Source organism: Dermacentor silvarum, chromosome 1 (genome assembly GCF_013339745.2).
Source record: "Dermacentor silvarum isolate Dsil-2018 chromosome 1, BIME_Dsil_1.4, whole genome shotgun sequence".
NCBI classification, from domain to species: Eukaryota; Metazoa; Arthropoda; class Arachnida; order Ixodida; family Ixodidae; genus Dermacentor; species Dermacentor silvarum.
In genome coordinates, this window is record NC_051154.1 from 241,847,853 (window position 1) to 241,863,419 (window position 15,567).

Consider the following 15,567-nt stretch of genomic DNA (forward strand, 5'->3'; position numbering starts at 1 on the left):
TCTTTTCCGGTAACGGTCATCGACCTCGATTTGCCAATAACCACTACGCAGATCCATGGATGAAAAATATCTGTAGTGTCAAAGTCGGTCCAGCGAGTCGTCGATGCGAGGAGGCGGATAGACGTATTTCTTTGTGACGTTGTTCAGTTTGCAATAATCAACGCAAAAACGCAGTGTGCAGTCTTTCTTTTTAACTAGCACCACTGGTGACGCCCATGAGCTTGTAGATGGCTGAATGATGTCGTCAGCAAGCATTTGTTTGACTTGTTCTTGAATGGCGTCTTGTTCTCTTCGAGACACACGATGGGCATGCTGTCGGATGGGTCTTTCGGCGGGTTCGGTTATAATTATGTGCTTCACAACGGGTGTCTGCTTGATTCTTGACGTCGTAGCAAAGCAGTCGCTAAAGGAAAGCAAAAGAGAGCGAAGACTGTCTTGCTGTTGAGCCGATAGTTCGGAATTCACATCGAGTTGAATTGTAGACTGCTTGTCGTCGTGTACGTGGGACGGACGGAAGTTCTGCGAGTGATAGGCGTTCGGGGATTCTCGAGTCCGCCGAGTGCTCGGAATGCTGATCGCGACTAGTTCGTAAGCTGCAGCCAACAGGGACCTCGACGAGGGAGATTGCGCAGACGAAAGTGTCTAATTAGGTTTAGCACCCGTTTTGGTCTGTAGTTCGATGGGGGCCCGCGGGCAACGCAACTTGACCCACTGGAGAGAGGATGGACACATTGGTTTCAATAACTCCAGGGCAGTTCGGTCCACGTCGCCTCAGTACGGTAACCAGTACATGGAGATGTTGACGGTCACAGAATCATCAGAGACACGCAACGCTACCTTGTGCTGTGCAGCGCTGGGTTTTATTTTTGGCGCAACGGCGGGCGATGAAGCATGGCGGCGCAGGAAAACTCAAATGGAGCAGACCGGTGCAAATGGAACAGGAATTCCACCCCTGAGGGAGCTGTGAATGATGTGTGAGGACTGTAATATCACGTCCGCACAGGCCAAGGAGTCATTCCAAATGCTGGACTCTATGTACAAGTTTGACATATGCTTCACTGGGATATGTTTTTATTTGTGGTTCAGTGAAACAGAAGTAAAAATGCAAAATGTTGTGTGCTGACCTTAACATTAAGCAACAGTAAATGTGTGCCTTATTCAAAATGAGCTAACATACGAAGAAAGCTGCAGCTTGCATCACAAAGCTAAATGGAGATGAATAAAGGGAAAGGCAGGGAGGTTAACCAGCTGGGAATATCCGGTTTGCTACCCTGCGCAGGGGAGGGGTAGAGAGGAGGATGAAAAGTAGTGGAAGAGAGAGTACACCACAGGGGTAAGCATAACGCAGATGCAAAATAGGAAAAAAAAAAAATGCTGAAGTGTTGCAGTCATTCAAACAGGCCATGCATTCAAAGGAATCACAGCATCTTATGTGTTGAGTCACTTTTGTGATGCCTATCTTGTGTACACGTAATGAGGGTGACGGTTGTGGAGCACTCCTCTACTCGATGGATGCAGTGTATCGAGTATATGCTGTTTGTTTAAAAACACATGGACAATGATAATTAATGGCCGCAGCAGGCGTATAACTTGCTGAACTGCTGTCTTATCAGGACTATTGCGGGGCAGAGTATGGGCAGCAACTAAATGTAGAAATATCGACACCAAGGTGGCACATCCATAGGCCAGACGGTGCCAGCATGCCAATAACCATGATTCCCGCATGGCATAGCAAAAGCATTCTTTGTGCCGCCTGATCTGGGAAACCATGCCAATTCCCAACTTCAGCATTATGGTAGTCACAGCAGTGCAAGCATCCCTCTGTGTTGACACAGCCTTCAGTGCAGTAAGAACAATGAAGAAGAAGGGGCAAAGGGAGGAGGCAACATTTTACTGCTGATAACTCCTCATACAAGGCACATTCAGTACCATTTTTTTGGAAATGGTTCTTGAAGTGATGCCCTTCAATATACCACACCTTTTTAAAATGCATTGCTCAGCCTTAACACAAAAGAAAGGGTGCTTCACCCTTGGTTCCTACAGGTTGCATCTGAGCTTGGTACTTCACCTTTCCCAGCAACATGCAGATTGGTTTACTCGTCCAGAGCATCAACATGAAAATTATTCAGGAGCCCCAAACCATGGCGTCCCTCATTAACCACTGTGCAGTTCTAGGACATTAAGCCCCACAATTTAATTTAATGTATGCAGCCTCAAGGAGAGAATGTGAATAGAAAAAAAAATGTACACAGCTGCATACTCGAATGCTCCCAGTGTGCGAGAAATATCGATATATGGTGAAAACCCTGTCGGAAATCTGTTTACTTAAGACACCACATGAAAGGAACACAGGTAATCTGAGAAAATGTAACAATCCGATAACGTTTGTAGCTCCGCTACAAAAAGCTACTCTCACATAAAATCTTCTTTGAAGTTGAATACAAGAAAGCCAACAAACTATTGAAAACTTGCTCAGTAAGGCTTGCTATTGCTGCCTGGCAGTTAAATTGAATGATACACTTTTTTCAAGCCGTTGTATTAGTGAGTCACACTGAATGAAGCTGGTAATTTCCATCTGGTACTTAGCTTGAATCTACAGTAACGACAGCCTCTTTTCAAGCACTTGCAACACCTTTTCAATTTCCATGCAGCCCTGCATATTTAAATAACGGTGGTAGATATTGAAGGTCACGAGACAGTGTCAGCGAAAATGGGTGTGGATTGAGCAACGCACTGTGCCTAGATCGCCTCCTCTTGGATTTCAACTTCGTTTTGTTTTGTTGAGATTGGTGACCGGTGATGATGTGAACATGATGATGGCAATCCTTGGCGCCACACCGCAGGTTCTGTGACGTGACCATTTTCACTGGTGAGGTACGGTGAAGCTGTCGACAGACAATGCTGTGTTGGTGCAACATCCCCATTTTTGGATGCAACAGCTGGGAAGAGAAATGTAAGGAATGGGAAACTAATACACACGACCCTATGGAAACTAAACAGAACCGGTGCTTCAAAGTGTAAGAGCTGGGAAAATGTAATTAGCAGGAATGTATTAAGAATGTTTTAGAGTGTTCACTGCACAGTTCGAAGTGTTGACCCGAGTGGATATGAAAGGTCGTGCATGGCTCTCATAGCTGGCATGCCGCACAGACCAACTTGTGCAACAATACATTCCTTGTGGTGGGAGATGCTGTGAAAAAAAAAAAAAAAAGAGAGGCACAGGTTCTCATGTGTTATAGGGGCCCTGCAACGCTCCAGAAAAAGCTTGTTGGGCCGCACTGATAGCATCACCACGATGCGGTATTTAGTGCATTTTGTGTGATGGATGCGACTTTGATGCGCAGCACCATGATCATTGGTTAAAACTGCAATGTGTGATCTACGTTTGCACAATATTGCAAGTACTGTGAAAAAAACCATGGCATCACATTTTACAGCCATTTTAATTATACTGCCAAGTTATCACACATCCACCTGCAAGGTGTTGTAACCATGGGAATGATACATCACCATGCCGAGCAACGCTGAGCACATGGTGCGCCACCGACCGCATCGCGAAAACTTGTAGCCATAGAACTGAAGCCATGGCCTCCGAAATTGGACTGCGCACTGCCCGATGGCGGAGGTCATGGTGACAACACCAAGCTCAGCAGGCTTGGCATGGCAGGCTGACTTCTGCTACATAACATCACTGCCCTGCTGCTACGGGGTGCCACAATTCTACATCGTGGGAGAGTGAAATGCGACATTCAAAGCCGCAAAAATTTGAGTCAAGGGCAACTTTCATTTTGCTTGCATTTATATATTTCTGCGACCTATGACTTGTGTTTGTGTGTGCTATGGTAATTTTTTTTTTGCTCAGCCTTACAAATGTGTTGCAGGCCCCTTTAATGTGCTGCACAAAAACAACCTGAGGAAAAGTGTGAAGAAGCAAACCACGGACTGGGGATAGGACTTGCATGATGCAATTGTCATGCAGGTCCAATTGTCATGCAGTTGGACTTTTACTGCAAATACAAGACTGGGAAGGAGTGTGATATTCCAAAGTGCTATACCAGAGAACATTATGAATGATATGCTAATAACTGCATGGACATAGTGCTCGTCATATCGTGGATTATTGCACTAGTATTGCAGCACTGTGGCTAGGCCACCAATGTGATTACGAGGTGTACTTTTTGTAAGAGTGCACCTCTTGCACAGAATATATGGCATACTAAAGCACAAACAGCTTTACTTACCCCATGAGTGCCTCAACTGTTAGGTGCAATGCTACCCAATGGCATTTTATTGTGAACATTTTGAAGATAAGTATGTTACACAGATAAACACTGCAACCGGCAACTTTTGTGGAAAACACCAAGGGACAGGCAACACGTGCAGAAATATGTTGCATTTTTTTTCTTTGCATATATTGCTGCAAAGAAACGAACTAAGCTCAGCTTGCCTGGGTAAACAGTGGTGCACCTGGAGGGTATTTTTTAGCAAAGGTGACAGCACAACCTACTTTCACATACTGCATAGCAACTTGAATACATGGCACACCAAAAAGACTACTGGTGCACAATGAAACAAAAACAAGAATTCTCAATTTCTTTTTCCCACTACCTAGAAATAGAGTGATTCTGGCTCGGGAGGCTAAGTGCTGAAGCTAAGATATGTAAAGGAAATGGATGCGAAACATTGGTTGAAGAATTTGTACCAATTACAGTACATGCCCCATTTAATTCTCCCAACAGCTATGAGAAAAAGGGAATAGTACACACATTCAACCAGCAACCATCTTTATATCAAACCATATACATACTTTTATATATATATACGTATATATATATACACACATACAATTTTCTTTACACATGAAAGCACAGGGCCAACTTTACAGACTTGCTGGCAGACCTCTGCAAGATAGTGCTGCATCTTATAAGTAATATGAGCTGGCCTCCATGCTGTGTCAGTTTTAACACTGCTAACCAATCAATGTAGGTAAATTTGAAATATTATTTTCGCTCATCTGAAGCAAAGTTTAATACAGATAATCAAACGTGGTGTAACGAAGCAACCTATGTGAGATAAAATACATAAGCCTTAGCACATGCTATGTAAACAGCTTACAGTTTGTGCTATACCTCTGTATTCATATCTGTTAGCACACTGAGCACTATAGGACAATGTCCTAGTGCCTCTATACAATGTCTTTAAGAGAAAAAATAATGCACATTAAAATCCAAGTCTCGCTGTTTGTCGAACCAAAAGCAATGCTTTTCCTTAGGCGATTTGACAGTCACCCTTTGTATTTGTAGGAGTGTTCTCTTGAAGTTAAGATCACAGCAAGGGATCAAGTGCAGTACGATGAAAGTACAGGGAAATATGGTCCAATATGAAAGGGGGCCACTTGATCGGCATTCAAGCAACAAATGGACAGGCGTGGCATTGTCACCCTCACTTGCTGATACTAGCCAAGCAGCTCTCACATTCCAGAATATATCCCGTGGTACTCATTTACAAAGCAAAAATGGCAACTGAAGATGATCTTGAATAGAAATAAAGTGCGTTTTTACATATTGGTGCCCCATTTACCCTATTCTCATTTAGCACCTGGCAAAGCCAATGCATTCATCCAGATTTAATTGCACATCACTTTAAACTTAGCTATAAAGGAAATAAAATTGCCATTCTTTGTTATTTTTTGAACTGCTCATTTGTTCAACACAGTGTGTTCACACTGCTGCCTCCTGCACAACATACTTACAAAACTCCTGCAGCCAATCAAGACACCTGCACAACATAATTACAAAACTCCTGCAGCCCATCAAGACAGATTGTGTGAACTTGCACAGCCAGCCTACATTCATAAAGTTTCACAAATGACCGTCTGGAATGCATGAAATGCAGTACATAACTTGATAAATATTTGACTTTAGCTAGACCCTGACGGGTGCACATAGAAAAGTGTTTTGAAAGACTATTATCATACCAAGCAAGTGAGAATGCTTTCTGATACATGCCTAATAAATGTACATACTTTCCTATGCATTCACTTTCTGTGCTGCTGGGATAAAGGTAAGTCACACCACACAACAGTCCTTGCTTAGGAGGCTTGGCCACTCATCATTGGGACTACATGGAAAGAAAGGCTTGTTTAGGGTAGCCTTTTTTTCAGCCCAAGCTGGATACCTCCTGTGGTCTAACCACAACTTCAGGGGGCAATTTATCAAAAAGTCTAATTTAAAGTGGCCTGTCAATGATTGTCACTCCAGCATAGCTACGACCAATGGTCATGAATGTGCTCAAGATGTTCCAGGATTTGTTCTTTGGATTGTAGACTTCAACAGATGAAAGGTTTGATGATCCATCATCGCCACCAACAACGTAGAGTAGGCCATCCATTGCCACGACACCTAGCAGAGAAAGAGAGTAGAGAATGAAAACAAAGCAATACGCATTAGAAGAATGTGTTTCTTTGCATAGGTGCCCAAGCATTCATCCAGGTCAATGTTGCATGTGGTTATAAGGATGACATATTTGTCATCCTAGCATATTAGCCTGGCATATCATAGGATGGACAGGGAGCACAGGAAAAGTTCCAGACATGACAAAGTTCATGGAATCGGCACGACATTAATGAGCTGGCGAAATATAACTGTGTGACCTTCGCAGTGCTGTTCACTTGCCAAAGTGAAAGCAGGAAAAGCAAATGGTCATTATCTGCACTCTTCAGTATAGGCCTAGGGGTCTTATTGGGCCTCCCTTCATATTAAGCAGAGTTCAGTGCAACTGCACATCAAATAACTTGGTCTAAAACACAGTCCAGAAGGCAATCTTTGAAAAAAAAAAAAAAAAAGCAGCATGTTGAGTAAAGTGACTTCAATACAACAACGATTTACTGTACTGCTAACAACACTCTGCTGTTAAGGTCTCCCTAAGCCTGCAGCAAAAATAAAAATTACAACCGTTAAGAGGCTGCACTGACCTGCATTTCGCCTGGCCAGGGCCATGTCTGGCACATGGGACCACGAATTGGTGTCAGGATGATAACACTCAACACTTTTGCGCACCAGGGGCCCATCATGTCCTCCCACGGCATAAAGCACTCCGTCCAGAACTCCAACACCAGCACCACTGCGCCTTGCAGACATATCGGCTACAAGGGACCACTCTTCTTCCTTAGGATCATAGCGCTCCACTGAACTTAGGCACTGCCGTGATGCCCCGTCATATCCACCGACAGCATATAGGAGGCCTGTTATCACACAATGAAGGCAAAGGCAGAAAAAAAAAAGTGTTCGTAAGTATAAAAATACATGGCATCATTAGTAATTCAGTAATGTCTGAAAATTTACGAAGGTGTTTCCGAGTACAACCACACTGCTGCAAAAACAAACATTGCTCAACAAGTAAAAAGACTATATATGTAGTACGTATTTCTTTTTGTAAGATAATTCCTACACTTTGTCACACTGCCCGGCAAATAAACTGATCAAATGTGGGTGAAAAAGAGGACTTTTCTTCGTGAGGGCAGACAAGGCCCCTTGTCGAAATGTTGGCTATGGGCTGAGGAACTGTTGATCAATTCAAGTCTCCACCGTCCTGTGACCTTCTCGCCTTGTTTGCCTGAGACACAGGTTTTAAAATAGGGACTGCTATTCTAAGCACCATTCTGGTAGTTTCAAATCTACTTGAACAAATGAACAATTTATTGGCTAGTGGTATCCAGCAAGTGATGTGTCAGAACAGATGAATCCTTTACCTACCACAACATATTTTCCAAAGAATGTTCCTGAAATACCGAATTTATTGAAGTGCCCAATGAAACCAGCGCATCAAGGCACACCTATTCAAATGAAAGTTTCCCTTTGTGAAACAACACTGAAAATTTCTTTATGCAAGAAAATGTTGGTTTCACTGTACAGCTTCCCATCAGTACTAGTTATATAATGAACTTCAATATAACTAAATTCCCAATATAACGAAGCATTCAACTTTTTATAACTTCTGATCCATGGAATACCATGTAGGTATTTAGAACCTCAATATAACGAAGTGTGTTTATACACGATTTCAACATAACGAAATTTCACTGCCACCTTGAAGGAATACCGAGACAATGAATGGAAACTTCCACGGACAAATGGTTGAATTACAAGTGGCTGCTTGCAAACGCACCTTTCAAATTGTGCCCAGTGCGACCAAGAGCAACCGCCGAAACGGTGCAGTGTCATGTTGCCTATAAAACGTAAGTGCGATAAGATCCTATCACGCACCGCGCTGTATGCTTTGGTGTGAGTGAAAGCGTGCGAGGGTGAGCTGAGAAGGATGGTGATAGTGGCTTCATGAGCACCGTCTTCCCCCATGAGCAAAGGGAAAGGGCAGGAGGGGAGCAAACTCGTGTTAACACAATCAAGCGTTCGTGAAGGGAGGGGGGGAAGAAAGTGGGGTTGGCACATGTTTTCTTTCCTAGTGCGGCTGAGGGCATACTGCAGCCAGCGCACCCCGTTTTAAAGGTAATCTGCCAAGTGTGCAAAGAGTAGGCATGCTGAGATGGCGAGGCATCATGCTGTCTTCCAGTGCGTTTAGTACAGGAGCTTGCGTAAACTTGAGTTTTGAAGACACATTGAAGCAAGAGGCAGATGAAGCATTCACTACCCGCTGCTGGTGCTTCTCATAATAGTTGTGTTTTGTCCCACTGCCAATGACACTATCAGCTGCGGGGGCGGAGTGGACGCTGTGGCTGGCTTCACTTCGTGAAGATATTGTGACAGAGCGACGAAGAAGACGTTTGGACATGACTTGAAGAAGACGACGCTCTGGACTTCGCGAGCTATGATCTTGTCAGCCGCTGCCATACTTGTAAATACAGTGTAAATATATTTCTTGCTTATTTTCCCCGTAACATTTTGGTGGAGTTTGCGGGCTCAAGGACAAGACGGATTTACGCAGCGGGCGCTCCTTGGCTGCATCTACCATGCCAGCTCAAGGCGAGGATGCTTCGGGCTCGTCGGCCCCCACGCCAACCGTCATTCTGGCACAACCGCGTGACCCCGGCTCCTTTTCCGGCACTGACAACACGGATGTTGAAGATTGGCTTCAACTTTATGAGCGGGTGAGCAAGAGCAACCACTGGAACCAGACCACCATGCTGGCTAATTTGATATTCTATCTCGCGGGGACGGCACGCGTCTGGTTTCAGACCCATGAGGAGGAACTTACCACCTGGGACATTTGTAAACAGAAGCTCACGGATTTATTTGGCAGGCCTGTTGGACGTCAGCGCGCCGCTCAAAAAGACCTCGCTTCGCGTGTCCAGACGTGCACCGAGTCCTACCTCACATACATTCAAGACGTGCTCGCTCTGTGCCGCAAAGTAGATCCGAGGATGTCCGAAGCTGATAAAGTCGCACATGTCATTAAGGGCATAGCAGATGATGCCTTTCACCTCCTTGTGTTTAAGGATTGTTCTACTGTACAAGCCATCATTACCGAATGCCGGCGATTTGAAGAAGCCAAGAGCCGTCGCATTGCCCACCCATTTCTCCGCCTCCCCAACACGGCTGCTACGTCCACCTGTGAAGACCTCCGCAGTCTGCCTACGCCCAATCGCTCTGATGAGATCGTCCACATCATCTGGCGTGAAATCGAAGCCGCATCTCCTATGCCAACCCCAACCCTTGGCTCCGACAATTGCCAGGCCACCGTTTCCCTGATCCAGACCGTCGTACGCCAGGAATTGGCCAACGTTGGCTTGACCAACGTCTGCTCCATTAATCGGCCTGACTATGTTTCGTCCACCTCTGCCATGCGCCCTCGAAGCGTGAATGCCCCTCCGCGGTATCGCAACCCGGCTGAATGGCGCACTCCAGACGACAGGCCAATATGCTTCACTTGTGGCCATATCGGTCATATTTCACGTCACTGCCGCTCTTCGTGGAATTCGACCCCTTGGCCCTATCTCCCATCCGACCGTCCTCCTCGTGCTACTTCTCGCTTCCCGCCGCAAACGCAACCAGTAACTCCTGGCGACACTTCTCGGCCCACCCGCTCTAGCCGCTCTCCTTCGCCACATCGCCGCTTCTCCCGCTCGCCCCCATCGCGTCGGTCACCGTCCCCAAGCTCCTTCCGGCGCACGCTTTCGGAAAACTAACGGGTGCAGCACCTAGAGGTGATGCTGCTATACCGACCCGACGCCAAAATCCTCTTCTGACCCTGCCCACACATCGGAACCTCATCAAAGTGAACGTGGATGGTGTACCTGTTACGGCTCTGATTGACACTGGCGCGCATGTATCTGTGATGAGTGCTCAGCTTCGCCATCGTCTCAAGAAAGTCCTCACTCCTGCCCCGTCGCCTGTGCTCCGAGTCGCCGACGGGGGAACGCCGGCCGTTATTGCCATGTGTCCAGCTCGTGTGAGTGTCGCCGATCACCATACTTCTGTTTTATTCTATGTCCTCGAACACTGCCCTCATGACCTAATCCTGGGACTTGACTTTCTCTCAGCCCATTCCGCCTTGATGGACTGTTCTGCTGGTGTTGTGCAACTCGCTCTACCTATTGCTATTGATCCCCTCGATAGTGCTCCGATCCGGCTATGTTCCACAGAGCATATTCGCCTCCCTCACCTTGCCGTTTCCTACATAGGTGTTTCACCCGTTCCGCCCGTTCCAGACGGTGACTACATCGTAACCCCTAATCCGGATGTCCTGCTCTCGCATAACGTCGCATTTCCTCACACCGTCATTACCATTACGGAGAACACGTCCTGTCTTCCGCTAGTGAACTTTGGACTTTGTGCACAAGTTCTCCCGCGCGGCATATCACTTGCGCTAATCACGACGGCCCGAGACTACCACATTTCGAGTTTAACTGCTGACGGCTCCTCGTGTGCAACTCTTGCTGTGCCTCCTGCCCCTTCAGATTTGAATGCCCTAACGAAAATGATTGCGCCCGACCTTCCGCCCCAGTGTGCTAATGAACTACGTTGCCTCCTTGCCTCGTACTGGGACTTATTCGACCTTGGAGACCATCCTCTCGGGCAAACATCTGTTGTCAAACATCGCATTAACACCGGGGATGCGAGTCCAATCCATCGGCGACCCTACCGCGTCTCTCCTACTGAGCGAGACATCATCCAACACGAAGTTGATAAGATGCTTTCTCGTAACATCATTGAACCTTCTTGCAGCCCATGGGCATCCCCTGTTGTACTAGTTAAGAAAAAGGACAACAGTTGGCGCTTTTGCGTAGATTATCGGCACCTAAACAAGGTAACCAAGAAGGACGTCTATCCGCTACCACGCATTGACGATGCCCTGGATTGCCTCCATGGAGCACAATATTTTTCGTCCATAGACCTTCGCTCCGGGTACTGGCAAATTGCCGTCGATGACATGGACCGTGAGAAAACGGCTTTTATTACTCCCGACGGCCTTTATCAGTTCAAAGTGATGCCTTTCGGGTTATGTAATGCCCCGGCCACATTTGAACGAATGATGGACGCCCTCCTACACGGCTTCAAGTGGTCCATCTGCCTCTGTTACTTGGACGATGTGATCGTTTTTTCCCCGACTTTTGCGACTCACCTCGAACGCCTATCGACGGTCCCATCTGTTTTTCGTCGGGCGGGGCTACAACTCAATTCGTCCAAATGCCACTTCGGTCGTCGTGAACTTTCTGTGCTCGGACATCTCGTCGATTCTTCTGGTGTACGTCCTGATCAAGATAAAATCCGGGCAGTGAAAGACTTTCCCGTGCCAACGTGCGCCAAGGACGTTCGCAGCTTCTTGGGCCTCTGCTCCTACTTTCGTCGGTTTATCCGCAATTTCGCGGACGTTGCACGCCCTCTTACTGAGCTCCTCAAGAAAGACGCTGCCTTCATTTGGGGCCGTGAGCAAGCTGCTGCTTTCACTGAGCTGATCCGGCTGCTTACTTCCCCTCCCATTCTCGCTCACTTTGATGCATCAGCTCCAACAGAAGTCCGTACTGATGCCAGCGGCTACGGTATTGGAGCTATCCTGGCCCAGAAACAACAAGGACAAGAACGTGTTATTGCTTACGCCAGCCGTCTTCTTTCCCCTGCTGAGCGCAAATACTCTATCACTGAGCGCGAGTGTCTGGCTCTCGTTTGGGCAGTGGGAAAATTCCGCCCCTATTTGTACGGCCGGCAATTCACAGTCATCACTGACCACCACGCTCTGTGTTGGCTTTCTTCCCTGAAAGATCCTTCTGGGCGCCTTGGCCGCTGGGCTCTGCGCCTTCAAGAATACAACTACTCAGTTGTATACAAGACTGGCCGGTTACACCAAGATGCGGACTGCTTGTCGCGCCATCCTGTCGACCCACCTGACGTTTCTATGGCCGAAATTCCTGTCACCGTTCTCTCTTTGAGTGCTTTTGACAATATCGGAGCAGAACAACGGCGGGACGACTTCTTAAAAGACCTTATTCACCGGCTGACTTCAACGACGCCCGATCCTTCCCTTCGAATGTTTGAACTCCACGATGGCATATTGTACCGCTGTAACATGCGCCCTGACGGCCCTGACCGACTCTTAGTTGTCCCTTCGCATCTGCGCCGGACTGTTCTCGCCCAGCTTCATGATGTGCCGACTTCCGGTCACCTTGGCGTGTCACGAACTTACGACCGCGTTCGTCGGCGCTTTTTTTGGTCTTGTCTTTACCGTGACGTCTGCCGTTACATCGCTGCGTGTGACCTTTGTCAACGACGGAAAAAGCCGACCACACTCCCTGCTGGCCGCCTTCAACCACTTGACGTGCCATCAGAACCATTCTTTCGTGTAGGCATTGATCTTTTAGGCCCCTTTCCTACGTCTGTTTCGGGAAATAAGTGGATTGCTGTAGCAACAGACTACGCCACCCGATACGCAATCACACGGGCTCTTCCGACAAGCTGTGCAACCGATGTGGCCGATTTCCTGCTAGAAAACGTCATCCTTCACCACGGTGCCCCTCGACAGCTCCTTACCGACCGAGGCCGCTGCTTTCTTTCTAAAGTTGTTCATGACATTCTACACTCGTGCGCGACTAAACACAAACTTGCTACTGCTTACCATCCACAAACGAATGGTCTCACCGAGCGTCTCAACCGGACCCTTACTGACATGCTGTCCATGTATGTCTCCGCTGACCATCGCGACTGGGACGTTGCATTACCATTCGTTACCTTTGCCTATAATTCTTCTCGCCACGATACCGCAGGCTTCTCTCCATTCTTCCTCTTGTTCGGCCGCGACCCTACGCTACCTTTCGACACCCTTCTGCCTGATAGCCTGCATTTCACATCAGAGTACGCCCGGGACGCCATACTCCAGGCACAAGAGGCACGCCATATTGCCCGACGTCGACTTGTGGACTCGCAGGAAAATCAGCGGCGCTTATATGACACCCGCCATCGTGACGCCCACCTCACGTCGGGCGCCCTGGTTCTCCTCTGGTCTCCATCGCGACGCGTTGGCCTCTCGGAGAAGTTGCTTTCACGCAACTCTGGCCCTTACCGCGTCCTGCGTCAAGTAACCGACGTCACCTACGAAATCGCCCCTCTTGACCCCACCGTGGCTCAGCCTCGTTCCGATGTAGTCCACGTGGCGCGTCTTAAGCCGTATCATTCGACCGCCTCCTAACCAGCACCGGGTCGGTGCTTCAGCCGCCGGGGGTCATGTGACAGAGCGACAAAGAAGACGTTTGGACATGACTTGAAGAAGACGACGCTCTGGACTTCGTGAGCTATGATCTTGTCAGCCGCTGCCATACTTGTAAATACAGTGTAAATATATTTCTTGCTTATTTTCCCCGTAACAATATCATTGACACAGCATGGAACCATTTCGTTTGACGCCAAATTTCAAATTCAACAAAATATTTTTTTTCTAATTCAAATTTGTTTGCCAATTGCTTGATAATTCCAGAAAACTATCAGGAAAATAATTTTTTTTTCATTCAAATTTGTTTTCCAATTGCTTGATAATTTCAGAAAACTATGTGGCCCCTTGTATGTGAGAAAAATCTATCAGCGGCTGCTTACTTGCATAAAAAGTCGAATTTCAATATAACAAAATTTCAATATAACTAAGCAAATTGCCGATTTTACCAACATCGTTATACTGAGGTTTAACTGTATGCGGAATGTTGCTGAAGGAAAAGTGCTACAAAAACTTCACAAACTTTTGTTCTCAGATTGGTGCCAAGCTCTAGACTGTCATCTATGACACATTGATCCTGGAAAGCTTGACTTTGTGTGGTAGACTTCAATACAGTATCTAGCACAGAGCACCACTTCAGTCTTGGTATCATGTCATGGTTTCATTTCAGCATTTGCTTGTCTTTTTCTGATATTTATGAGCACAGAAAGCAATATCTCCTGGACTCTTGGCATTTATAAGTGGCAGAAACGTATCATAGGAAATGACAACAGAGTAAGTCACGCTGTGATGTTTTGACTTGTCCAGAAAATCTCCCACCTCGAGAAACGACACCTCCCAAAGACGATGCCATTTTCGTTGTTGCGAGAAATATTTTAAGCAAGATTTTAATTTTTTGTAGCACCATCTATGAGTAAAAACACAACTACACTCCATCTCACAAGTCATTTGCAGCACTGTGGAACCTGCAAGACTCCTTAGCCAACCAGAAGGCCCCGAATGCCCCTCGGAATGTGTTCATCCGAGTCGACGGCGTCGTCTGCTTAGCTGCTGCTGAATTCGCAGTATACAATGTGCACGTGAAAAGGTCTTAAAGTCATGTACTGCTGTAATGCATCATGTAGCAAGCAAAAACAAAACTATGTAATCTTGCCATTAATCAGACAGCTACGCTGAGAACTTGTTCCACTGTGTGTACTTCTCGTACCTTCAACAGTGCTGCAAATGAATTGCGAGATGGAGTATAGATGCCTGAACATGCTTAGCTGGTCCTTGGTGTGACAAATTGGCACTGTTTAGCATGGACAAGCTGAGCTCGTCTTCGATAGCAGAAATAAAGACCGAATGAATGAGGCCAGCATGGTAACAGTAGGTCAAGTGTTTGACATGCTAAACCACAAAGGACAAGCAGCTACAGATCCAGAAGAACAAAATATAGCATTTCTGAGCAGTTAACATACATACATCAACTTTACCTTCAGATATAACATTCTAGATCTGAGTATTATGCAATAATTACTGACGGCTGACACGTGTTCTTACAAGCAGTGTTTAGCAACATACAGACTAAAATAGCACTGAAGCAGTCGAACAATGGCATAACAACTAAGAGCAACACCTACCATTCAAAACCCCAACTCCAACACTGCTTCGACGAGTACTCATAGACGCAATTGCCGTCCATTCTTCTGTATGTGGGTCATATCTTTCAGCACTGTTCAGTCCTGTAGAACCATCGAAGCCGCCAACAGCGTAGATCTGGTTGTTTAGAACTGCCACACCTAATGTACTTCTCCGAGCTTCCATGCTAGCTGCTTGGCTCCACTGCAAGCACAAGGTGGATGTGATTAACATGAAATAAAGAAAATGAAGATCCCTTACTGAGCAAAGCACATGACTTGCGCAATAATGCAA

At 46.6% G+C, this 15,567-nt stretch overlaps 1 protein-coding gene across 2 annotated transcripts in view; it reads right to left on the reverse strand.

The window, feature by feature from the left end:
• Positions 1-4,562: 4,562 nt before the first annotated feature.
• LOC119437003 (ring canal kelch homolog) overlaps positions 4,563-15,567 on the reverse strand; it is a 58,430-nt gene continuing 47,425 nt past the window's right edge. Inside the window, exons 8-11 of one of the 2 annotated variants that reach the window (XR_005189172.2) lie at positions 15,276-15,477; positions 6,974-7,243; positions 5,779-6,401; positions 4,563-5,735 (exon numbers count right to left, since the gene is read on the reverse strand). Coding sequence is in view for 1 of the 2 variants with exons in the window: in XM_037704060.2 (XP_037559988.1) it covers positions 6,229-6,401; positions 6,974-7,243; positions 15,276-15,477 (645 nt within the window). In the remaining variant the exon portion in view is untranslated. Of the gene's footprint in view, positions 6,402-6,973; positions 7,244-15,275; positions 15,478-15,567 lie in introns of both variants that reach the window. The other variant, XM_037704060.2, reaches the window with a different exon arrangement.